This window comes from Anabrus simplex, chromosome 1 (genome assembly GCF_040414725.1).
Source record: "Anabrus simplex isolate iqAnaSimp1 chromosome 1, ASM4041472v1, whole genome shotgun sequence".
Taxonomy (NCBI): domain Eukaryota; kingdom Metazoa; phylum Arthropoda; class Insecta; order Orthoptera; family Tettigoniidae; genus Anabrus; species Anabrus simplex.
Window position 1 is genome coordinate 188,062,760 of NC_090265.1, and position 27,991 is coordinate 188,090,750.

A 27,991-nucleotide genomic window follows, 5' to 3' on the forward strand; every position below is an offset into this window, starting at 1 on the left:
AACTTGACAAATTTAAACATCACAATACAGGTTTTTGAAAATTCAAGCCATTACATCAATACTATTAGGATATCAGCATTTGGAAAGTAAAACAATTGAATTTAACCTAGAAAAACTGTGTCATCTTTAAATATTTCCCCTATGAATGTAGTTAACATTTTTAATGAAAAGAGTAAATTATTAAAAAAAAATATTTTGGTGACAAATATGAACTGTTGAGTTTTCCTCTAATTTGAGGTTCTCTTTTTGAGCCTTATTTTCATGATTCTGAGTCAGTATTTAACCTCATGATTATTGGCTGACCCAGGCAAGCGTTTTACAAAAGCTGTTACTCAAAGGAAAATTCAAAATGATGAAATAATTTGTCTCAGTGACCACCATAAACTATTAAAAAATAAGCACGACAGCTATTCAAGACCAAGTCTAGTAGGACACTGAAAAACTGCAGACAACAAACTGCATATGTTGTTTAAAAAAGCAAATTGGTTGTTTGAATTTGTTACTCTACACTGTGGAAAATGCCTCTAATTTCCTTTATTTAGACTCTTAGGTATATATGAAATATGATCGGCATGAAGCTATTTGCTTTCCCTACCCAAAGAGTAAATCAATGGAGAAATGAAGTGAAGTTCCAACCATCAGATAACTGCTTAATTATTTATTAATAGTGATAGTATGATCATGCTGCCTGTTGCCATTTCTTGATGGATGCAGAAAAATTTAATTTCCACCAAAGTCCCAGTCTCGTCCATGATTGTGATGATATGGAAGCTGCTGAGGTTTAGGTGGTGCTGAGTAATAACATTCAGAGAATGACTAGTGTGGCTGAGTGTTAAGAAATTTGTTACTCATAGAGTCATTTGTGTTGCAAAAGAATTTTCTGGCCACGTAAGGAAAGCAATGGCAAACTATCTCATTCCTCATCTTGCCTTACATTGGCACTGTCATTTGTTTTACCAGTTTCCCTATAACCACATAACCTTAGGTGGTGCTATCTGACGATCTAACCAGCCTCTGGGCTGTTGACTAGACAGACAGATTGATCGTGATCTCGCGAGTTACTTATTCCTACATTACAATGAGACCTACAAGTTTTATGAAAACATATTATGAAATATATCAATAACAATAATAAACATCATTGTAATATATTTATTTGAGTTAAGTGTATTGGTGTGTGGGGAAGAATAGATTTTAAACAGATTTTATGCAGCAATATACTTACATAAGTTAATAATTTAAGATTTGACCACTACACTACTTTTTTTTGCCAGCAGCAAAGATGAACTTGCTATCTTGACTATGAACAGTGAAAAATGTGAGCACAGTGTATGAATTAAACATTAACATTAGTAAGTCCAAAATAATGATAACTGAACGAGGATGATAAATGTAAGTTATAAATTAATGAAATCTGCAGAGAAGTGTAATATGTAAAACGGGACAAACTATTAATGAAAAAATATGGCACTGATATTGCCTTTTCTCAATTTAAATAATCAATCTTTAGGAAACATTGTAAATCTTTTTTGGAGTATTCTGAGTCCAATGGGACTATCTACAATGGGAGACAGTTTTCAAATAAAATATAGAAATATTTTCATGTTATTGAGCCACTGGAAGATTTTTCAAAAATGTATCAAACCTGTAAAATTGAAGTACACCGCCGAACAACGCTGAATGGCACATTTTCCATTTTTTTATAGTAGAGGCAAAATGTAAAAAATAACAAAAATCTATACTAATATTATAAAGAGGAAAAATTTGTATGTTTGTTTTTAACGAATAGATTCCAAAACTACTGAACCGATTTTAAAAATTTCCTCACCTATAGAAAGCTACATTGCCAGTGAGTAACATAGGCTGTATTTTATTTTCAAAACAATTTGAGGTGGGGGGTACAGAGGGAGGGTGGGGAGAGATAAAAATAATAGGCTAATATAGGCAAAATATCGAATTTGTCATATAAGGACGAGACAGAGTTCAATTTAATCCTCTTGACGCAAAGAACAAAACTTGGTAAGCCCTATGGGCCCGAAAACCATGTTTTTAGGCCTTAAAACCAACCGTTACGGAGATATTGGCACCACACTACCCCTGCTCCAGGAATTGGATAAAAGAAACGAACTGCCGTAACGATGGCAACGTCAGCTCCAGGATTCTAGAGTAGCGAGATTATGCATGTACGTTTGTGCATAGCTGCCAACCAAAATTGGTACATATAAGACTTACTATTTGGAAAAAATATACTGTTGTGTAAGACACTCATAGGACTCTTTTGGGCGGGGATGGAAAGGGGGTGAAGTATAAAAATCTTATCTTACTATATATAAAAATGGATGTGTGTGTGAGTGTAAATGACACATCTCCTCCTAAACCACTGGAGCAATTTCAACCAAACTTGGTACACGTATTACTTACTATCGGGAGACCAACACTGTGGGGGTAAGCCATCCCTAGCGCCCTTAAGGGAAGGGGGTCAGGGGGGTTATTTATAAAAATAATCGAGAATAGTGTCAAATTCATAGTTTTCGGGGTCGCTGAGTTGAAAAGAAATACTCCAGAATTTTTTAAAGTCCATGTTCAGCCCCCTTTTAAGTGGGGAGCAAATGGGGAGTGAGATATAAAAATAATTAAAAACAGATTCGAATCCATAGATTTCAGGGTCTCTGAGATGAATAGTAATACTCCAGATTTTTTTACATGTCCAAGTGGGGGGCGAAGGGGATGACATATAAAAATAATCGAAAAATTGTATATAAAATCTTATCTTCTTCTGCTTACTATATATAAAAATGGATGTACGTGTGTGCATGGGTGTGTGTATGACACATCTCCTCCTAAACCACTGGAGCAATTTCACTAAACTTGGTACACTTATCAATTAGTATCAGGAGACAAACCGCGTGGGGGTAGGACACCCCTAGCATCCTTATGGGCAGGGGGCGAGGGGGGCTGGTATAAAATAATCTAGAATAGTATAGAGTCCAGAGTTTTCGTGGTCGCTGAAATGAATAGTGATACTCTGAATTTTTTAAAAGTTCATATTCAACCCCCTTTGAGGTGAGGGGAGAGTGAGATATAAAAATAATCGAAAACAGTGTCGAATCTACAGTTTTCGGGGTCACTGAGATGAAAGGTGACAATCCAGATTTTTTATCTCTTACGGGTGGAGGGCGAGAGGGGGACAGTCTCATTGACAGTTGAAATCCTGTACATCATATCTATAGTGCGACAGCTAAATACATATAGTTATCACTTGTTAATTTTTGACAGAATCAAATACTTCCCAGTCGATTCGAGCTTCCATAAGGACAAAGTTTTACTTGAAAATTAAATAATCTAAAACTTGAAATCAAACACATCTAAATAATTCTAAAACTACATTATAGATCATAACATATCAATCTGCAAGTCAAAAAGGAATTCTATAAAAATTCACTTCACACAAGACTGGTAATGCAAATCTTAAAGGGAAATATTCAGAAACTATCCGGGCAACGCCAGGTACTACAACTAGTAAATAATAATTTAGTCATTATATCAAGAAATCAGGCACGTTACATTATAACTAGAGATGGAAATTTGTTCAGAAACATAGGCTTTTGAGACATAAATCTGTTTTAGGGTCTTTTTAGCTAGATTTCGTTGGTTTTATTGTGCCTATTTCAGGGGTTTGTGTGTCCCTTTTTGGAGTATAATTGCCTCTTTGATGCACTTTGACTGTATTTTAAAGAAGCTGTTTTTTTTCCAATTCATTATAATGGATACTGGATAATGGCCGCACTTAAGCGACTGCAGCTATCGAACTTGGTCCCAAGAAAACTATGGTGTCGCCTCAACAGACTGAGAACTGGGTATGGACGCTGCAATTTCTTACGCCATAAGTGGGGTTGGATGGTTTCCCCTGTGTGTGAATGCAGTGCAGAGGAGCAGACCATGGACCATGTCATCCTGCGCTGCCCTCTTCATGCCTACTCCAGAAGCCCCTTCGACCTGTTTCATCTCTCAGAAAGTGCTCTAGAGTGGCTGAAACACTTGGACCTGGACTTATAAATTTGTAGTTACAATCACCATACGATTAAATAAAACTAGTCCCCCTCCCCAGTTGTATCCCCCGACCCAAAGTATCACGCTCCAGGACACTGCCCTTGAGACGGTAGAGGTGGGATCCTTCGCTGAGTCCGAGGGAAAAACCTACCCTGGAGGATAAACAGATTAAGAAAGAGAAAGAAAGAAAGAAAGAAAGAAAGAAAGAAAGAAAGAAAGAAGGAAAACATTTCAGTTGTATATCTCTATTTTCACAGTTCAAACTACCGATTTTTAATTTTCATTCACAAACATGTATTTCAGCATTGATATAGACTGAGAATAAGCTATGTATCTGTAAACAGGTTACTGAACCTCTTATTCTAATGTACAAGACGTCCCCGCATATTTGCGGCCCAACAATGAACTTTGAAACATCTCAAAAAACCGTTGGACATACAGTTGGCATTTAACATAGATATATATATATTTTTTTCTATTTTGTTTTACGTCGCACCGACACAGATATGTCTTATGGCGACGATGGGAGAGGAAAGGCCTAGGAAGTGGAAGGAAGCGGCCGTGGCCTTAATTAAGGTACAGCCCCGGCATTTGCCTGGTGTGTAAATGGGAAACCACGGAAAACCATCTTCAGGGCTGCCGACAGTGGGGCTCGAACCCACTATCTCCCGATTACTGGATACTGGCCGCATTTAAGCGACTGCAGCTATCGAGCTTGGTACATAGATATTTGAACTTGACACCAGAATGTCAGTGATTCTTGAAAAACTCTAAGAATTGTATCCAATTTCAACCTCAGCAAATATAATTCTTGAAATATGTAGAAATCGTGGGGCCAGGGTAAAAGCCCTATAACCCCCAAAACTGTACCATATGTATATATCTTAACGTTAAGTATTTTTAGAATAGTGGCATTCATGTTTATTTTAATGGCATTCTTGTTTAATTCTAATTTTATTAGTATTTATCCTGTACAGTCGCTATAAAGCAGGTTCTTCAACAGCTGAAGATGACCTATTTACAGGTCGAAACCGGTACTGTCGTTTTTGTAAATAATATCGACAGTATGTAAAATAAAGTATTGATTAGGCGGAGAACTCATCCTTCATACTTGTGTGCTTGAACTATCAATACGGACTATGAAGCTAATAGATTATAGTAATGGAATGCATAGCGCCCCCTTAGCCCCGCAGCCCAATACGGGGTCGGAGATGAAGTGAGATTATATTTTTCAGCATATTTTTATGGCCGGATGCCCTTCCTGATGTAAACTTCAGTTGAAAAGATTAATGAATATGAAATGATTGGTGGTGAATGAAACTAGGTAAGGAAGTGGAAGGAATCTGCTGTGGATTATGAATAGGATCTGTCCCGGCATTTGCTTGGGAGTGCAAAAGGGAAACCAAAAAAAATCTCAGGGCAGCTGACTGTGGGGTTCGAACCCACTTGCCTGCCGAATGCAGAGCTTGGCTCCATAGCAGTAGCATGTTCACACGCACGGCTACTCCGCTCAATGATACTATTGCTGAAATATAACATAAAATTGTTGATCCAAGAACTGATATTATCATGATCATTAACATTTGAAAAAAAAAAAAAAAAAAAGAAAGAAAAGAAATCTGAGGAGGGGCTGACAATTTTGCATGAGATTCAACATTTCTAATTTGTCTTGCACTTTCTTGTAACTCAATATTGCCCCCCTATATATTCTCCATCTTCATTATCAAAATATAGCTCTCCAGAATCACTATTTATGAGGAAACATTCAATTTCTTCGTCAACAAGAGAAGAATGTATACTTCAAGACGCCATGATGGCAACATGTTAGTGGGAAAGATGTTCCACTCCAACGAAGCTGAAATAACACCAGATCGCTTATAAAACACGCAAAATGGAGTAGTATATCTGCTGTAACAGAACTTCTTTGAGCATTTTCATGAAATTTTAAAGCAAGACACTATATCCCGTTCATTTGAGATCGGTGAAGTACACACTGCACCAAAACATAACTATACGGGTTTGGCGGACGAGGCACGGCGTTCAATAAGTATATATACGGGGTTTGGCGATGGACATAGGTCGCCTACGGGAGTCAAATCAAAAGACCTGCACCTGGCGAGCCGAACATGTCCTCGGATACTCCTGGCACTAAAAGCCATACACCATTTCATTTCTTTAAATTACTGTAAGGAATACTTTGATTCCTTGCTGAATTGTGCAGATCCAGAAACCTGTATTGGTAAACCATCTAGTTCCCCATCAGAAGAACAAATACCAGAGCCATCATATCCAGAGGTATTATGAAGTATTATACATTTAAAAAAACAATAAAGCTTCAGGTAGTGACAACATTCCTGCTGAGCTTATTAAATATGGTGGAGAAAGATTACATAAATACATATATAAGATCATTCTAAGGATATGACACGAAGTTATTCCAAAAGAATGGCAGGAATCACTTATTGTCCCAATTCATAAAAGAGGGGATAAGGAAGAACTTCAAAATTACCAAGGTATATCTCATGCAAACACAGCCTACAAAATTTTGTCTTTTATTCTTTTACAGCATTTAAATGCCTTTGCTGGTAGGAATTAGTGTTTACAGTGCACTATGTCTTCTGGTTTAGGCTAGAGCAATTTTGTTACTTTCATAGATCTGTCTCTGTCTTATCCTTGGCTTTGACAATATGAAAGTGACTGAGGTATGAGCAATGCTAGTAATGCCAATCCTTATGCAGCCAGTCCCTGCTATGAAAGGTGTGAAAATGTTGCTCATAGGGTCGGTTGGTGTATGCATTTCAGTGGGCTTGGCAGACTGATATGTAATAGTAACTCTGGCTCGGTGAGGAAAGCAACGAGAAACTACCTCACTCCTCATTTCCCTAGTACGCCTCTTCAGTGATGCCTAAGCCATCTATGACAGCTGATGGCAGAGCTGTTGAGGATCCCACCAGCGGAATCGCTGAAGGACTGAACATACATACAGCATTTAAAACCATTTGCTTAGCCTCTTCAGTCCCGAGCCTGTTGATGCATTCGATGTGTTATATTTTGCTCAAATAATTTAAAAAAATTCACCATAGAAAATTAGTGTGTTTCACTAAGTTGTTTTATTCGTGTAGCATATATGCTACATCAGGACTCAGAGTTGACTTTCCTACCATTATTACTTTTTTCCTTAAATTACTTTGTTTTATTGTAAGTAGATGAAACCACATGTAGAGCATATGCTACATACGGACTAAGGAGGTTAAAAATGTTATTGTGGACTACCAGAACCATTTTTGTATTAACAAATCCATGAGTACCAGGTTAATTCCTGGGGGCAAAGGCAGCCGGGCATAGAGCTAACCACTCTACCCCCATCACGTGCCGAGGTTAACAATGGTGGAAGCCTTTACCTTCCACTTCTCCAAAGGTCTTCATGGACTGTACGGAGGTGACTTTGCTTTGCTTTGCCTACTACAGATAACATATTTGCAATTAAGAATATTAATGATAAGGTGGAACACAAGGAGTCTGTTCATTATCTCTTTATAGATTTCTTCAAGGCATATGATTCAATCCATAGAGAAGGGCTGTGGAACATCATGATGCAGTTTGGCTTTCCCATAAAATTAATTAACATGTGCAAACTGTCTATGGATTGTAATGTTAGCTGTGTTTTGCTCAAGGGTAGAAAATCAAGTTCCTTCCAGAATAAACCTGGATTGAGACAAGGGGATGCACTATCTCCTCTTCTATTCAACATTGCACTGGAGAAGATTATCAGGAAACTAGCTCTTGTACCTGTTGGCATCATATTGGGGAGTCCTTGCATATGCGGATGATATTGTTCTTATTGGCCGCAATGAATTACAAATTAGGCAGTTATTTGTGGAACTAGAGGAAATGGCTGCAAAAATTGGCTTACGGGTGAATGATAAAAATACATTACATGGTTGTACAGAGACCGAATCATGAGGAGGATGACAGATTGCCTTTGAAGATTGGGAAATGTATACTTAAAAGAGTAGAGGACTTTAAATTCCTTGGTGTATTAATCGATGATCAAAACCGAAGGCAACAGGAACACTAAGCTAGAATTACAATAACTGAAATTAATTAATAGGGGTACTTCTATTCAATACACAAACATTTATTAATGTGAATCAATCGCATGTCGTTCACATGAGGTACTAGTTTCGGCACTAAACTTGTGCTATCATCATCCACCGAGTCAAATCAAGCAAATACAATAACTAGAAACAACTTTAAAACACACTGTAACACCTACACAGATTAATATTAAATAAAATAGGGTACATGATAATATTGCCCTTCAATATAAAATTCTTTTAAATTGATGATGACACCATTGTTTTGCACATATGGTGATTTGTCCAGCTTGTATATGTCCTTAGTTCTTTGATCTTGTTGAAATTACACTGCAGAGTTTAAAGTCATGTGAAGTTAACACTTTGTCTGATCTGTGGTTTGGTTCCGAAAATAAATGTGCATATGATGAACTTGGTTAGACCCAAAGAATTAATTCTCACTTCAATATGGGTTTTTTGGAACCTCTCTCAAAAGTAATGGCTCCAGCAAAGACCAGAGCAGTAATTTCATCAATGCTGAAACCCGCTGCAGCAACACAGTTGTCGATGGCAGCAGTTCGTTCTTCCATGAGACGCTCCAATGCAGCCAGTGAAGACACAAAACTGGCTGGCTGGCATTTTTAAAAAATTGTCTTATCTAGTTCCTCTTTTGGTCCATTTAAGCACAGGCTCAGCAGGTCATAGCCCAGGATTTCGTTAGCTTCTTCAAACAGATCCTTAGCAATTGGGAACTCGTAAATCCTTGCCCATGCCAGCAAACATAGCTCCTTCCCCAGGAAGGAGAATTATGGATGTTTCTCTCGGATCTCACTGTGGTCTTGGAGACTTGAGGGATTGATCTCTCGTCGCCACGGCACCACGGGGATAAGGTGAAGTTGTCCAGGGATCTTCGGGATCGACCTTTGCGGGACCTGCAGCGTCATTAAGCAAGTCCTTCAGAGAATGACGCTCACTGTAAGTTTGCAACTTTGACGTCCTGGACAAGGCACGACGAGCAAGTTGTCGGCTCAGCATCACAACAGGAGAGCTCTACCTGGAAAATGGCTGTATGGTCTACGTATAAATATTACGATCCATTGAAAGCTGGCAGCATTGATTGTACGGATACTGAGCCTCACGATTGAGCCATTGTGAAGGCTCTTACTGCAGAATATATTTGTGATCCGAAAGTAGAAGGGAGACCAGAATGTACCATATTAATTTCCTGCCTCACAAGAGAGATGACAGAACGACAAGTGAAGTCATTTTTCTCTAACTATGGTACTACACTGACTTAGCAAATGTCATGGGACTGTCACCTAATAGCGTGTGGGGCCTCCTCTGGCCCTGCGAACTGCAGTGAGACACCGTGGAGTGAGTCAACAAGTCCCTGGTAGTCCTCTGAACGCAGCTGACACCAAATCGTTCGCAGAGTGGCCACCAATGCTGGTCCGTTCGTGGGTGTAGGATCCATGGCACGAAGCCTGCGTTCCAGGACATCCCAGATATGCTCGATATGGTTCACATCAGGGCTCCTAGGTGGCCATGGCAGTCGTTGGACCTCCGCTGCATGTTCCTTGAATCATTCCTGGGCGAAGTGGGAGCGATGTGGCAGCGTGTTATCATCTTGAAACACCGCAGATCCGTCTGGGAGCTGGAAGGCCAAAAATGGGTGGAGTTGGTCTCCGAGCATCTCAACATACCGCGTACCATTCAAAGTCTCTTCCAGAACAACTAGGGGGCCCATTCCATACCAGGAAAATGCACCCCAGACCATAACAGAGAGACCAGCGCCCTAGACCACACCTTCGAGACAGGCGGGTGCCTCCCATCGGCATGGTGCAGTTGAAATCGTGATTCGTTCGACCATATCACGTTATGCCATTGTTCCAGTGTCCATCCCTGGTGACTGGTGACAAATGCGTGCCGTCGTGCCCGATGACGTTGGGTTAACAGTGGCATCCGTGGGCGGCGCCGGCTCCCATACCCCATAGAATCCATGTTCCTACGGATTGTCCACTGGGAGACGTGTCTAGCATGTCCTGTGTTGAACTGAGCCGTGATTTGTTATTCGGTTGCCCTTCTGTCACTATTAACAATCCGTCTCGGATGTCGCCGGTCACGGTCATCGAGGGTGGCTGGACGGCCGGTCGTTCGTCTGTTGTGGACGGTGACACCCGCTTTCAACCATTCACGATACACCCTGGACACGGTTGATCATGTGAATTGAAATAATAACATTAAGTTATTTATTAGACCACCTAATCAATACAAAATCGGATTTTGTATTGATTAGGTGGTCTAATAAATAACTTAATGTTATTATTTCAATCTAATATCATCAATACGGACCAAAAATGATATTTATTACATGTAATGATCATGTGAAGCCGAATTCCCACACCACTTCCGATATCACACTTCCCATCCGTCGGGCGCCGACCACCGTACCCCGTTCGAACGGTGTCAGCTCACGACGACGTTCCATGTTACACCTGTCACATGCACAGCCACTGCTCACAAGGTCTCCTATACAACTGTCGCTGGCACAGGGGGCGTGTGGTGCGCAGACAATACACCTACGCATCAGTGCTCCGCTATCCCATGACATTTGCTCAGTCAGTGTATACGGAGATGTCGCCTAGTAAGAGATATTGTGACTGGAGTTTCTAAGTGCTACGCTTTTGTTGAATGTGAACGCTCATCATCAGCTCAATTATTGTAATCTCACTTCAATACGGATCATGACATTTCTAAATATCAAAGCTAGAATTAAGAATGCAAATAAGGCATTTTACTCTATCAGCCCTATATTAGGCTTCAAGATTTTAACAAGGAATGCAAAAATGATGATCTACAATACAATCATTTGACCAGTACTTCTGTATGGTTCCGAGACATGGGGTATAACCAAGAAGGAGCAGCAACAGTTGCAAGTCTTTGAGAATAAAGTTTACAGAAAAATATTTGGCCCATGGTTCGATCTAGCTCCCAAAGCTGGCAGAAAAGATCTAATTATATTTACACCCTCTCTCAACAAAACACTATAATGGGTGTGATAGAATCCAACTACGCTGGGCTGGACATCTACTGAGGGTGCAAGATAACAGAGCACCAGTAGATCTATACAAGGGATCTCTTAATGGGAAAAGACCTTCAGGAAGACCCCGAAGCACCTGGAAGAAGATCAACAAGGTATGCCGGACCCTCCAAATTGGTAAATGGGAAGAGCGGGCTCAAGATCGAAAAGAATGGAAGAGGATTGTGAGATCGGCACGGGAAATTCACGTCCCTCCGAAGCCTACGGTGTGAGTGAGCGAGTATTTGGATTTGCACTTCCGTATTGTTGACTCCCCAGATCACTATGACATTTGCAAACAACAATATTTTTATATCCCCTCCATATCTCGCCTTTGTTTCCTTTAGGATTTCATCTATAACCATTATAAAGCAGTGTCTTAGTCCAGTTTGATTTCTAAAACAATCTTCTCCCCACTGTAGTCGGGACACAACTGTAACAGTTTTTACACATTGCTTTCACTAATTCCCTCGACTGCTTTCCTCATCCTTTTCTTTCCAAGATTTCCCACACCTTTTCTCTATTAACACTATTGTATGCCTTCACTAGATCAAGGAATACCATCATCAGATCTTTCCATATTCCCACTGTTTATCCATCAGTAATCTCATGATAAATATAGGGCCTGTCATTGACCTACAAGGTGTACAACTTGCTTCCGCCGTTTTGTCCCCAACATTGGGGGCTTTAATGAAACAGATTACTTACACATGTATCATTCAAAGTAGTGTCCATCGCTGGCTACGACTTTCTCCCATCTTTCGGGCAGTGTTCGAATCTCGTGTTGAAAAAATTGTTCATCTTTTGAAGCGATCCACGAATCAATCCAATTTGTGACTTCTTCATGAGATCGGAAGTGTCTGTCAGCCAGGCCACGCGCCACTGATCGAAACAGGTGATAATCGGAGGGAGCAATGTCTGGAGAATACAGCAGGTGGGGTAGGACGTCCCATTTTAACATTCCCAGGTATGTTTTGACCTCTTTTGCAACGTGGGGTCGAGCGTTGTCGTGTTGCAAAATCACTTTATCATGCCTCCCACTGTATTGCGGCTGTTTGTCTTTCAATGCTCTGCTCAAACGCATTAATTGCGTTCGATAACGAGCACCTGTGATTGTTTCGCCAGGTTTTAACACCTCATAGTACACGACGCTGAGCTGGTCCCACCAAATGCAGAGCATGATCTCGGAGCCGTGAATATTAGTTTTTGCCGTCGACGTTGAAGCCTGGCCGGGATATCCCCATGATTATTTGCATTTAGGGTTATCGTAATGAACCCATTTTTCATCCCCGTTCAACGTCTCTTGGTTTCAACTCATACGGGACCCAAGTTCCTTCTTTCTGAATCATGCCCATGGTCTTGAGATGTTTTGAAATGGCTTGCTGTGTCACTCCCACTGATCGTGCCAATTCTTCTACAGTTTGTCTCGAGACTTCACTCAGCAATGTCTCCAATTCTGCATCTTCGAAAACTTTCTCTCTTCCACAACTATGCCGGTCTTTGACGTTAAAATCACCGTTCTTGAAGCATTGAAACCATTCATGACACGTTCTTCCACTACAAAACAAACAGTAACACCTCCCGCAAATGCAGAGAATTTGGCTCGTACACTGCCATGCTCAATCGAGAACAACTTTATGATCCAGACACACGTCGACTAAGTTTGAATGAGGTTATGTTGACCGAGGTCCAAACTAACTGCCTGACATCTGCAATCTGTTTCGTTCGACCGCTACGTACCGTTGTCGCCATCCATCGGCAAACGACGGAAGCAAAGTTGTACACCTTGTACCCTATCGAAATCCATACGGCTCTTCTTCTGAATTTCTTTCCTCCCTTCATATCATTCTTTCTATTATTCTCTCCAATATTTTGGCTACTTGTGACATCAGTGTAATTCCTCGATAACTGTCGCATACCTTCCTATCACCTTTCTTAAATACTGGTAATAGTACACATTTGCATCTATCATCATGTACTTGCTTTTTCCTCCATATACACTTTAGCAGCCTATATAACCAATGTAGGCCAATAGGTCTTGATGCATTTATTATTTTCACACATATTTCATCCATTCCTGCTGCTTTTCCAACGTAGGCCAATAGGTCTTGATGCATTTATCATTTCCACACATATTTCATCCACTCCTGCTGCTTTTCCAGTTTTCATTTATTTAACAGCCATTTACAAATCTGCCATTGCAATATCACTCTCCATTTCTGGATCATTCTCATTTACCACTACACTCTCTGCTGCATCATTTCTCACATACAGGAGTTTATCGAGTTAATCTTTCCACCTACTCTTTCTCCCTTTTGGGTTTGTTATTAAATTTCTACACTCTTCCTTCACTAGTTTTGTGTAGATATTTTATCGGTCCATATGTAACATCCTTTTTCCATTCACTTTCTTCTTTCCTATCTCTACTGTATTCTTGCCATGCTTTCTTCTTTTGTTTAACAACTTCTTTAACCTTTCCATCCCTTCACTCTTGCTGAAGTTCTGCCACAAATCTTCTCTGCACAGCTAATAGATGTGTTTAAAAATTTGGTCCATTCTTCTTCTACACTTTCCATTTCTGATATAGGGATGCGCTGTTTTAATTTCTCCCAAGTTTTTTATTTTTTAATTTCCATGCTTTTATTTCAATATAAATGGTCAGTTATTGGAAATTATATACATTTTCCAGCAAACTCGTTCTTGGTTGCCAGTGTTTTTTCCTAGAGTGCCAATTTCGGCTCATCAGTTTGTAACTAGCACACCTACGAAGACGCATGGCTAGTGTATATAGTGAAGGCCACTGCGTAGGCTACTTGGAGCTGCAGGCAGTGCCAATGCATTATAAGAGACTTGGTCTCTATTACAAAAACTGATACCTGCTAGGCCACAGTGAACCTATGGGAATCAATATCTGTATCATGCTTTTATTTTATTCTGTGTTATTTCTTTTACTCCCACAATTTTAACCATTTTCAATTTTGCTACCACTACTCCGTGGTCTCCATCAAACGCTTCACCTGGTAGTGCTGTTACATCCATTAACTGTTTACGGATTGTTTTCTCAACCAAAAATAATAACTGTTTTTGTCCTTCTTTCACATCAGCCATATCTAGTGATCTTTCTACTATTCTTCTTTCTAAACTTAGTATTACTCACAATCATTCCATTTCTCTCACAATAATCAATCAGCTTATCTCCCTCGTGGTTTCTTTTCCCATATCCAAAAGGACCTCTTCTTTCCCAATTCTGTCATTTCTAACCTGTGCATTCAGGTCTCCAATGACTATAACTTCCACATTAGTGATTACTTCCTCAAATGTCTCCAACAATTCCTCTATATTTTCCTCACTGTTTCCAGTTTTGGGTGTATAAACTTGGATGAAGTCTTTCACTCCTTCAGTCCTCAGTCGTACTCTGATTATTCCATCACTAACACATCCACATTTTCATCCAGGTTTTTGTTAACAATCACTCCTACACCATTCTTTGCCTCATCTCCTCCACTCAAGTATAGGGTGTACCTCAGCTCATCTTCTTCCCTCCCTTTCCCTTCCACTTGACCTTACTCAGTCCCATCATAGCAACATTCTTTTCTACATCAAGTCAATCAACTATTCTGACTTTTCTGTCAGGGTCATAACATTAATTATGCCCACCTTCATAATATTGTAATAGTGTACTCATACTACTCCCTGAGTACAGGGCTGCCTCTTCTGCAATATCCACCATTCCAAAGATCTTCTGTGCTGCAGATTCTGTTCAGATCTTCACTCATAACCCTGAGCTGGGATGCTTACCAGATGATACACCCCGGGTCAATGTGCTCTGGGACTCTCATAGGCAGGGGCGCCACTCCCTGGGCAGGGCTTCCTCCGAAGAGGGTCCCTACCTGCTACATTACATACCATGAATTTCAATTATCTTAATTTATTAAGAATTAAGAAAACATTTCAGTACTACACAGAAGAAACAGTATAATACAACAGAGTACTGTGGTACCTGATAGGGTCTTTTAATTTAAGTACAGTCTTCCACGGATCACACTCAGGACTTGAGCAGTATCCACGAAGATCAGTTAGAGCTTTGTGAGTCTCTCGAACCGCTTGTTCATGATATTCATCTTCTGTTAACATCTTCATCTTTGGGGGAAATCGGCGCTTCCTACAGCAGACAAAAAAACAAGAGCATATAATGCACACTAGACAATGTATTTGGCATTTTCTTAACCCATAAAAATATATACTGCAAGACAAAATAATTAGAATATACAGACTATTGTTCTCTGTGTTAGCAACATTTTTTTTGTGGAAAAGGCAACTTCTGAAAATAGATTATGAAGACCTTTCAGCATACTGGGTATTTTACTGTTAAATATGTACATTAAAAGTAATGGAAAGGAATACATAATGAGATAAATACAATGACAAGTCACCAGCAGAAAAAGAGACAAGGACAACACTGGAGAGAGCCCAGCTATATGAAGATGGCAGTGGATAAAGATGTGGAGATTGTCCTTGTCCTTTTGTGTTTTCATGTTTGTCCTCGTCACCTTTTCAACTGCTCCCTCTTCTGATACCGACTTCTCATTGTGTTTACCCTCTTGTGTGTTCCTTTCACGTTACTTTTTATTGCAGATGACTTGAAAGGAAGTCATTATTAATGCATAAGAGGTATTACAAGGGCAATTATTTGAATGTTCCTGAATTATTCTTCCTGTGTTCAATCAGTAGAATGGATACATTTCTGGATATAATTAAGGGTATAGCACATAAATTGAGACACACCATAGCCAAGTGATATCATCATTCACTGATGCAATTGCAGTTTGAACCCTGGCCATGCAAGCGGGATTTTAAAAAGAAAAATCATGTTCCTGTAGTCTGCCAGCCAAATAAAAACTAAAGGTTCCATGGCTTTAATCACAATATCAACATGCATGTAAAACTACAACTTAACTGTTTGCTTAATCAATCTTGAATTACTGTATATTTGCATAATAGATGAAAGTTTCTTTTTTTCAAATTTTTACAATAAAAATCAAGGGTGTGTCTTTTATGCAAGGATAAAACCGCATCGAAAATATTATTAACGATATAGCAAACCAACAGCGCCTACAAATGATGTATTAATGGTCTTGCAGCGAACTGATCGATCGATCCAAGACTAACATCAGCTGTGACAGGTGGCATACAGCCTGCCGTAACTTAAAAATTGGAAATAATATATTACTGGTAAAATGAAACATTACTACTAGCTATTGCACTTGTTGTTGACAGGACGATAACTCAGCACGTGCATAATTACATTTCTGTCGACCCCTTAAGTTGTTTCCCGAGATTCTGAGGCATGTAGGTGGACATGCAGCTGTCAGTGGCATATTGTGACCTACTCTCTCCTTGGTTCTCTGTGGCCATATGCAGTTTCTTTTTCTTTTTCAATATTACTGCTCTAGATTTGATCTATTTCTTCTGGTATAAAAACCAAGAATCAGTTAATATTAAAAAGGTAGACAACAGACAGATTTACAAACCCTTTAAATGTTGCCAAGATGATTTTGATAGCAACTCGCCAACAAGTTACTTAATGGCTCTTGGGCTTAAACTTTCACACAACCAGCACTAATATTTCCCTACCACTTTATCAATAAAAGGTATAGAACAAAAAAGTTTTAAAATAATATACTAAATCAATTTTGTCTTGAGCAATCTTCCTGTGGAACTAACTGTAAAAGAGATACATTGAGTTTTATTTAAAGACCCCTCCTGCTGAATGTTTTTGAATGAATTATAGCTAAGATCCTACCCACCCTTATACTAAATAACAAATTTCATGAAAATCCACCTGTTCATTCTCCCATGATGCTGTAACAGACAAAAATGAAATTGAACCCGACATTGGCTATTATTTGTCCTGTCTAGTATCAGGTTAATATTTAAAAAATAGAAAGACAATTTTTTATATATACAGATTAAAACGTAGAGTTACCTCATTCCTGTCCGGCCGTGCGGTGTACGGGACAACGCGTCCGCCTGTCATCCGGCATCCCCGGGTTCGATTCCTGGCCGGGTCAGGGGTTTTTAATTGTAAATGATTAATATCCTTGCCTGGGGACTTAATGTTCCTTTCCTCACATAAAACACTCTACACTTCCGCAATTCCACTTACACGCAGGTTCCTCTCATATGGTGAAAGTAGTGGCAAAAGAACTACAGAGGTCGACGCCACAAACAAATAATAATATTTAAAAAAACTCATTCCTGACCACTGGAAGCATTCCAATAATATAGGGTTATTAGTGAGGCCTCGATGGCTATGACCACTGGCCTGTAGATGATGAATTAAATTTGGCAAGGTGCTGCCGCCAAAAGGACTGCAAAAGTCACACTCGTACACAATGTATGAAGTGTGATGTATACTTGTGCTTGAACAAGGATTTTAACTGTTTTAAATTGTTCCACACTATGAAATAGAACATTTGAACATATACTGAGCTGAATTTTTGTGTGTATGTAACAAGTGAATTAAGTCCTGACATGCACAATTGTGTGGGTCCTTTCTTCGGATGTTAGTTTTTATTTTGTAAAATAAACTATCAATATTGAGGAGCATTTTAGTCAGTTTTTGACATACAAACAAAAATTCACACCTCCAGTTTTCTTTCAGGCCTGAAAGGGATATGGTTCCATACTATGATTTTTTTTAAATTTCTCGATGCGAGATTATGAACAATCATCACTGTCTCCTTTAACCAGTGTGGCTTTGTTAAAAAACAGTGAACAACAGACGCCATCCATGCACTTAGTCTATTGATGAAAAGACACCACGAGAAAAGGAAGACAGTTCACTTGGTCTTTCTTGATTTGGAAAAGCGTTCAGCAGAGTACCACATGATCTCATTTGGCTGGCAATGAAATTACACAGTGTACCTGAAGCCTATGTCAACTGGGTGAAACTTCTGTACGCAGAGTCCACAAGTTCAGTACAGTGTGCAGCAGGAATGTCCAGCACCTTCCAAATCAATGTTGGTGCCCATCAAGGATCAGCCTTGTCCCCATTGCTCTTCATACTCTGCATGAACGCCATCATAAATGGCATGCAGACTAGGCATCTGTGGACGTTATTATACGCGGACGATGTCATGCTGGCTAACGAGACATGTGAGAGCCTCGAACAGTACGTGCAAGAGCGGAAGATTTATCTTGAAGAATTTAGGAAAAAATTAAATCTGAAAAAGGTAGAATATCTGGAATGCAGTGACCAAACTGATGGCACGATCACTGTGGGTGGAGTTCAACTTAATAAAGTGACCTAGTTCAAATACCTGGGTCGTGCTCCACCTCGGACTGCAGTACGATTTCTGATGTCAAGATAACATTCAGCGCTGCATGGATGAAATGGCGCCAAGTTACTGGAGTCCTGTGCAATAAGAAAATTCCATTGCATCTAAAAGCTAAAAGTCTACTGTACAGTGATTAGACCAGTGGCCCTCTATGGATCTGAATGCTAGCGTACAATTTGAAACATGAACAGTCACTTAATGCACTGAAAATGAAGATGCTGTAGTGGTCGAATGGCTTGACTTGACTAGGAACGATGCTGTGCGTAAAAAGTTCAAGGTTGCCTCAATCGCAGAGAAAATGCATGAATCACTCCTTGGACATATATAATACCAATATAAATGGTCTGTTATTGGACATTATAAATTTTCCAGCTAACTCAGTCCTTGTTGCCAGCGTTTCACCCTCGAGTGCTAGGTTGGGCTCATCAGTTGGTACCCACCACACCTACCAAGACGCTGGCTAGTGCATACCGTGGAGGCCACTGCGTAGGCTACTTGGTGCCACCAGCAGTGCCAATGCATTACGAGAGACTTTGTCTCTTTACCATAAATTGATGCCTGCTTGGCTATCAGATGATATAAATGTTGATTCCCATAGGGAGTCTGAAATATTTGTCCCGAATGAGTAAATTTATAATACCAATATAAATGGTCCGTTATTGGACATTATAAATTTTCCAGATTTCATTAATCTTCTAGAGAGATAGATAGAAGATATTTACGCAGTCATCTTTTAAGACAAGTTTACTTTGTCCACTTGAAAGCAGACATCTCGTAAGAAAGGGGTTCTGGGTTGAGAACAAGAAAATTACCTCTCCTACATCATCTCCTCTAAAGTGTATGCTGGTGTAAAAAAAAAAAAAAAAAAAAAAAAAAAAAAAAAAAAAAAAAAAAAAAAAAAAAAAAAACACAGATGATTAGACAGGCAAAAAATGAATGGCTGAATAACAAGAGTAAAGACATGGAAGAATTTAAGGCAGGAGACTTTTAACATGCAGAAAAAGCTGCAACAGTCAGCGATAAGTAAAGATAGGTATAAACGGATGGCGACTGACAGTGATGGATAGAACACAGTGGAGGAGGAAATTTGTAGTGGTGCGCAGACAGAGGGCTTGATCACGTGAAATAAAATGAAATGTTCTTCCAAGTTCATATTAAAATGAGAAGTGCAACATTATGTTTCATGTAAGCCTATTCTGTTTAACTTCATTGAACTTTAATATTGAATAGAAGTGTTTTTTTTTTTTGGTATTTTTTAAATCCATATATAATTCCATATTTCAATAAAAATGACAATATATATTTACATATTTCATTAATTAGTACACATGAACCCTGCGTGGCTCAGGCGGCAGCACGGTGGCCTCTCACCGCTGGATACAGTGGGTCAAATCCCGGTCACTCAATGTGAGATTTATGCTGGACAAAGCGGAGGCAGGACAGGTTTTTCTCTGGGTACTCCAGTTTCCCCTGACATCTTACATTCCAGCAACACTCTCCAATATCATTTCATTTCATTTCATTACTCATTCATTCATCATTGCCCCAGAGGAGTGTGACAGACTTCGGCAGCCAGCACATTTCCTATTCTCACCGTTAGATGGGGGCTTCAATCATTCCATTCCTGACCTGGTCCAATGACTGGAAACAGGCTGTGGATTTTCATTTTCATTTCATTAATACATATAAATCTGTTCCCTGTTCATCACTAAAAATAAAATCCTACAAGATACTCTTCAATTCAGTTTCATACTTTTATTTCATCACAATCATTAACTTTCATTTACTTCCTAATACAAAATACTACAAATACACTTCCATAAATGGCTATGACAGCACCGGAAAATGCACCAGCAATTGAAGTTACAGAAAAATGATAAAACTAGCCAGCCCATTAAACCACCCCTATATAATATCCAAAGCATTTAAAATACAATGATGGTGTTAATAACAATAATAATAATAATTTTAAAAAAAAGCTAAAAGTACCATTCAAAGTAGCTGTTGACATCAACCGGAGCACGGTGTAACGGAAAGTAACCAACAAACTATTCAACTGGTTTCAGGCCAACGACAGAGCGTTTCACTGCCTTGCGCTCTTTGTTGGAGCAGCAAGGAGAGAGGATGTACTACCAGAGATAAGTTCCAGCTTTCCAGTATTAAAGGGTATAAATATAATTTAAACATAAATATTTCTACATTTCTAAACAATTTTCAACATTTAAAAAAAGTGATTTGATATCATCTGATGATGTTCAAGAATGAAACATGTCAATTTAATTATTTTTTTTTGCTAGTGGCTTTACCTCGCACCGTCACAGATAGGTCTTATGGCGACGATGGGATAGGAAAGGGGTAGGAGTTGGAAGGAAGTGGCCGTGACCTTAATTACGGTACAGCCTCAGTATTTGCCTGGTGTGAAAATGGGAAAAAACGGAAAACCATCTTCAGGGCTGCCGACAGTGGGATTCGAACCCACTATCTCCTGGATGCAAGCTCACAGCTCCGCGCTCCTAACTGCATGGCCAACTCGCCTCGTCAATGTTTGTTTAATAGTGTGCTTTTTACTTTTTTTTTTTTTTTTTTTTACAGGTATGTTATAGTGTAATAGGTGTCCTACAGACTGAAAAGCTTTAAAGTTACATTAACTGAGGCAACAATGAAATGTATGGTTTCCTTCTCAAGAATCTGAGGATATTCTTGTATAACGAAACATGTCAGTCTTTGTTTATCGGTGTGTAATTTTATACAGATGTGTATCATGTTATATGTGTTATAACTAGTGATTTGACTGACTGAAAAGCTTTTAAAGTTGTACTTACTAGGAGGAAAATGGACTGTTATACCAGACATTCAGAACCTAGCGCCATGCATACTCCACTGGCCCCAGCCTCTGCTGCTTGACAGATGTAGGCAGCCTCACTGAGGCAGCATGGAGGGAGAGCCAAAGCAATAGACACTTGACTGAAAACTGTTGTATTTGAAGTTTATTCTTACCTGCTTTCACAAGATATGTTGAAAGTTGTCACCGTCTTTTTCCAGGCAGTTCATCTTCGGTTATACTCAGAATTAATTTTGTGATATCTTCCTCAAGAACCTGAAGAGTTCACGGGTTGTTCCTATATGCTTTCTGTTTAAGGTTACCCCAAAGATAAAAATTACAATCTGTTAAATCAGAGGAACGAGGGAGGCAAAGTGCATGGGTCTATGTGCCCATGGGTAATTACCCATTGTGGCATCATACACAACCATTAACCCGGCTCAAGGGAGATAGGGTCACCTTCCCTAACCTTCACTCGAGTAATTCTTGTCTCGCGCATCCACGTTGCGGGGGTGAGTATACCCCACATCAGTAGGCCGGTGTGAAGGAGAGCTAAGTTCAGGCAGGGACCAAGTCTCATGGGGTCTAACGTGGAACCCATGCCCAGGGTTATGGGTGAAGACCTTAACATCATTTTAGGCAGAGAAGGAGACCTTCGGAATGGCAAAGATGGTGGATGAGGCAACCCATCTCTCAGGGGGAAATTAGAAGAGGAAACCACTGCCTTGTGGAGAAGAGGGATCTTCAAAGGCTAAGGGAGTAAAACCCGAAAGAAAATCCTCAGAAGCGTTGCGCTTAGCAGATCAGCAGATGAGTATAAATTTATACTTGCTTTCAACTATAATACAAGCCTTGGATGGGAGTCTAAAAATGGAAATGGAATTGACAAGTCTCTGGCTACAGTTGCACAGTATCATGGTAATGCTGATGTTCGTGCAAGTGTTAGATCAGATAACAAAGCCCAATTTGGAAGAATAAATATTTTAACAATGAATGGGAAGGAATATGAATTGCTTGACCTAATGGTGAGACGAAAACTCAACATCCTTGGATTGATACTTGATGATGATGATAATGCTTGTTGTTTAAAGGGGCCTAACATTGAAGGTCGTCGGCCCCTCATCCTGGGATTAAGTCAAGTAAAATGGAAAAGGAAAGGAATGAAGAAACTAAGAAAGGTGTACACTTTGTACTGGATGGGTAACAGTAAAGAGAAAAGAAATGGAGTGGGATTTATAGTGAATCAGAATGTTGAACCAATAGCTGAAATTGAGTATATAAATGAAAGAATTATAATAATGCATATACATGTAAACAAGGAACTACTTAAGATAGTACAGGTGTATGCTCCACGGACAGGATGTAGCGAGGAAGAAAAAGAAGATTTCCTCAATGAACTGGAAACACATATTGTTGGAGATGGGATCATGATAATGGGAGATCTGAATACCCATGTGGGAACGATAGAATGGGATAAGAGAATGTTCTGGGCCCACACGGGTATGGTGATAAAAATGAAGATGGAGAGAAACTGTTGGACTTTTGTATCAGAAATAACCTGATAATAAAGAACACATGGTTTATGAAGAGGAATAGTCCTAAGATCAGCCGATATAGTTGGGATGGACAGTAAGGAACACTCATCGATTTTATAATAACAGACTGAGAATGGGGAAGATACGTCATGAATACGAAGATAATCCCCACTGAAAGTATGGAAGGTGATCATAGATTAGTAATTGTGGAATTAAAACAAGTAAACCCATAAATTGTACTGAAGAAGAAACCAAAGATCAGGATTTGGGAATTGGAGGAGGATATAAGAACGGCATTCCAAGATTGGATAAAAAGGAAGTTGCCTAACACGGAAATACGAAGTGGAGGAGAAGAGTGAGACAATTTAAGACAGATATTTGTGGAAGCAGCAACTGAGGTATACGGAAAACAAAAGCAAAGGTTAAGGGAAAGGAGACACGGTGGTAGACAGACAAAATAAAAAAAGAAACAAAAGAAAGGAACAAGGTGAAGAAAGAAATGGATAAGGAAAAGCAAAAAACGTATCAGAGGGATGAGAATAAGATAGAAAGGTTACATGTGGAATACAAAAGATTGAAACTACAAGTAAAGAGGAGTATCTAGGAAGAAAAGGAGAAATCTTGGGGAGAGTTTAGGAACAAAATTGAGCAAGATAGTCGAGGAAATCCGAAACTATTATACAGAGTAATAAAATCGAAAAGAATAAATCAAGAAAAAATCAAGACATTAGAGAGAGAAGATGGATCCATAGTACATGACGAAAAGGGTCTTCAGAAGGTGATGGCAAAATATTTTGAAAAACTTTGTAATGAGGATGACTGCTCAGAGGAAGAAGGAGATAAGAAAATGGAAATAATAGACGGAGAAAACAAAGAGAACCCGATAATATGGTTGGAACTTGAAAGGGCAGTGAAAGCAATGACCAAAGGTAAAGCAAGTGGAAAAGAAGAATTCAATGCTGATATGATTAAGGCAGCAGGAAGCAGTGAACCACAGTGGCTATACCGAGCCTTGAATGTAACATGGAAGGATGAAAGGATACCTGAAGATTGGCAACAAGGAAACATTGTACCATTGTTCAAAAAAGGAAATAGGAAGAAATGTGAAAATTATAGAGGTATAACCCTATTATAGGAGCCTCCGTGGCTCAGACGGCAGTGCGTCGGCCTCTCACCGTTGGGTACCGTGGTTCAAATCCTGGTCAGTCCATGTGAGATTTGTGCTGGACAAAGCGGAGGCGGGACAGGTTTTTCTCCGGGTACTCCGGTTTTCCCTGTCATCTTTCATTCCAGCAACACTCTCCATTATCATTTCATAGCATTTATCAGTCATTAATTAATAATCACCTTGGAAGTGGCGACCCCATTGTATTAACAGCCTATATATGGTTCATCATTTTATCCCTGACCCGGTCAAAGACTGGAAAACAGGTTGTAGGTCTTCATTTTTCATTTTCAAACCTATTATACCATGGGCTAAAAAAAGGAGAAAGTCATAGAACAAAGAATGAGGGATATAATAGAAACACAGTTAGGGGAAGAACGATATGGCTTTAGACCAAATAGATCAACAATAGACTTGATATTTACAGTGCGAACACTAATGGTAAAACATCTGGAAAGGAACAAGGATATCATCTTCGTAATTTTGGATTTGGATAAAGCTTATGATATAATTAAGAGAAAACATGTATGAGAACGCCTACGGAAAAGGAATGTCAGCAAATTATCACAAAAATAATTTATTCTATTATCACCACCTATTTAATACAAGCCAAGTGCTACGTGGATAAAATCTACATAATACTATATACACTTCTCAGGGACATGTTTCGCCCCTTGTTAAGGGCATTATCAGCCTTTAGGTAACCTTAAGGTCAAATGTCTGAAACATTATCTCATCATACATGGATTACAATGAAAATTATGTTACACATTAAAAACATCTTAAAGTTAACATGCTACAATTATAGTATAAAAATATGCCACATTACACACTATGAGTATCGAGAACTGATAGTGTCAATACTCGTGAAAATTAAAAATGAATATGAAAACAAAAAAAATTTAAGATGTTAAATTTTTTTGCAGATTATTGTGATAGTAACAGTCTTCAGTAAAGATTGTAATCTTCTTTGGGTATATTAGTCTCTAATGTTCTGTACCTAAACTTGATAAAAATAATGTCAATTAATTATAAACAACAGCTGGATATTTAAGAATAAATTAGATAAGTTGAGTGTCGTTATTACAATGTTGTAAATTTAAAAATGACCATATGTTTTCTGTTGCGTAACGCGGTGTTACTATTCCAAATTTAGGCCGCTGCTTAATTGTTGAATTGTGTCCTTGAAGTTATGAACAATCGTGTGTGAATAGTCTTACTTGTAGATGTGATTATTAGCCTTTGAGAGAGATAATGTCTGTAATGAATTAAAAGAGAAGTTAAAATTAGTATTCTGAAGCACGCGTATTGACAAGAAACTTCAAGTAGTTATATGTCAATTGAGAAGTAACTTACTTATCAAGGTAGTGCTAAGTAGATCTGACTGTTCCGGCAGCTCCTGCCCGACTAAAATTTCTATTTCTGGTATTATACTTGTGCGGTAAAGGAGGGGTGGGGTGTAGAGGAGGGTTAATAAGGGGTGGTGTGGGTAGACCAAACGTTTGGTTTGGTGGATGAAATATTTGGATGAGAGGATTTAAAAAGATTTGGAACTTTATTCACTATATGTATTAATTTGGGTGTTAATTTGAATAAAGGAATTTTATTTTCTGTGATCTCATTTCAGTTATGATTGTTATTATAGGTTTGGTCAAAAAGATGTGTAAATTTTCTATTTTGTTCATTACTGATACATTTAATAATAGTAAGATCCTTCTCTATGGCTGTAAAGTGGTGTCCTGTCTCAGTTATATGCTGGCTCATGGCTGAGTACTTGTTATGTTTAAAGGCATTGTAGTGTTCCATGTATCTCGCGCAAAAGCTCCTCCCAGTCTGGCAAACATGAAAATCCACACTGTGAACAACTGTGAACATGTTAATCTATATACACCAGATCTTGAGTAAATGTTGTAATTGACCTTATTGTGGTTAAGAAATTAAGAAGTTAAAAGGGTCGTTCATAGCTAGACCTTTTTGTTGGTAAACTGTACCATTGAAAGATAAATAATTATTATTTAGGACAAATCTTAAGATCTTCATAAATTCTTCGATTTCCTAGGATTCATATTAAGAAGTTTCTGTTGTTCCTGTTTGTTGAGAAGAAAATTGGAGCTTTTAATTAAACTTTTTAGATTTTGTTGTACCTTTGTGGTAGGATCTTTATTAACTATTGTATAAATCTTGTCCTTAAAGAATTCTTCAGTTTTTTCAATGTATGTGTGTTTGTCTAATAGAACTGTGGATTCTCCTTTGTCCATTTTTACGACGATAATTATGCTGTTGTCTATTTTCTTTTTCACTTTCTGGATAAATTTATTGTGGTTATAATCAAAATCTGCGTTCATTTCTTCCGTGAACATCAGAATAAAATTCCAATTCTTTTTAAATCCTCTCATCCAAATATTTCATCCACCAAACCAAATGTTTCGTCTACTCATACCATCCCTAATTAACCCCCCCCCCCTTTTCCCCGCCCCAACCCTCCTTTACCACACAAGTATAACACCAGAAATAGAAATGTTAGTAAGGCAGGAGCTGCTGGAACAGTCAGATCTACTTAGCACTACCTTGATAAGTAAGTTACTTCTCATTTGACATATTAACTACTTGAAGTTTCTTGTCAATACGCCTGCTTCAAAGTACTAATTTTAACTTCTCTTTTAATTCATTACAGACAATATCCCTCTCAAAAGCCAATAATCACATCTAGAAGAAAGACTATTCACACACGACTGTTCATAACATCAAGGACACAATTCAACAATTAAGCAGCTGCCTAAACTTGGAATTGTTGACACCACTTTACGCGACAGAAAACATACGACAATTTTTTATAATTACAACATTTTAATAACAACACTCAACTTATCTAATTTATTCTTTAATATCCAGCTGTTGTTTATAATTAATTGACATTGTTTTTATCAAGTTTAGGTAAGAACATTTGGGACCAATGTACATAAGAAGATTACACTCTTTACTGAAGACTGTTACTATCCCAATGATCTGCAAACATTTTAAATTTTCATTCTTAAATTTTTTAGCTTTCATACTCATTTTTAATTTTCAGGAGTATAGACACTATCAATTCTCGATACTCATAATGTGTAATGTGGCATTTTTTTTATACTATAATTGTAGCATGTTAACTTTAAGATATTTTTAATGTGTAACATATATTTCATTGTAATCCATGTATGAATAGATAATGTTTCAGACATTTGACCTTAAGGTTACCTACAGGCTGATGATACCCTTAACAAGGGGCGAAACATCTCCCTGAAAAGTGTATATAGTATTATGTAGATTTTATCCACGTAGCACTTGGCTTGTATTAAATAGGTGGTGATAATAGAATAAATTATTTTTGTGATAATTTGCCGACATTCCTTTTCCGTAGGCGTTCTCATACATGTTTTCTCTTAACTATATCATAAGCTTTATCCAAATCCAAAATTACGAAGTTTGTGTCAATGATAGGCAATATCAAGTGCTTCAACTGCTAATCAAGGGCAAATTGGGGTGCTTGGGGCTAGACAATGTTAAGCCACACACTGAGCAATATTGGTAGTTGTACATTTTATGTATCTGCTAGTGGGTGGCAAGCCACTGGCGGAGTAGTATTTGAAGAAACCAAGACACAACACTAACTCTGCTGCTATGTATTGCACCAAGACAGACAAAACACAGGATGTATGGACCTTTTTTGAATCTTCAGATGTTTCTCCTGTAAAATTCACTTAATGTGACTAACCATTATTTAGCCTTTTAGCCCCAAGCGCCTCACTTTAAGTTTACACTCTTATATTATATACCTACTCTCAGCCTTTTCTTTGTTATATACCACCTGTGCATTTTCTGTTGGTTTTTTTTTTATTTTATATATATATACAATTAGCTTTACGTCGCACTGATGAAAGAGGTC

The 27,991-nt window shown here is 38.6% G+C and overlaps 1 protein-coding gene and 1 pseudogene across 1 annotated transcript in view; one reads left to right on the forward strand and one right to left on the reverse strand.

The window, feature by feature from the left end:
• The window catches only part of Nemp (Nuclear envelope integral membrane protein), a 163,404-nt gene that overhangs the window by 3,298 nt on the left and 132,115 nt on the right, over nt 1-27,991 (reverse strand). The window contains exon 7 of the mRNA XM_067158098.2: nt 15,206-15,367. Coding sequence (XP_067014199.1) covers nt 15,206-15,367 — 162 coding nt within the window. The remainder of the gene's footprint in view (nt 1-15,205; nt 15,368-27,991) is intronic.
• Nucleotides 9,188-10,851, forward strand: LOC137497002 (U11/U12 small nuclear ribonucleoprotein 35 kDa protein pseudogene; annotated as a pseudogene).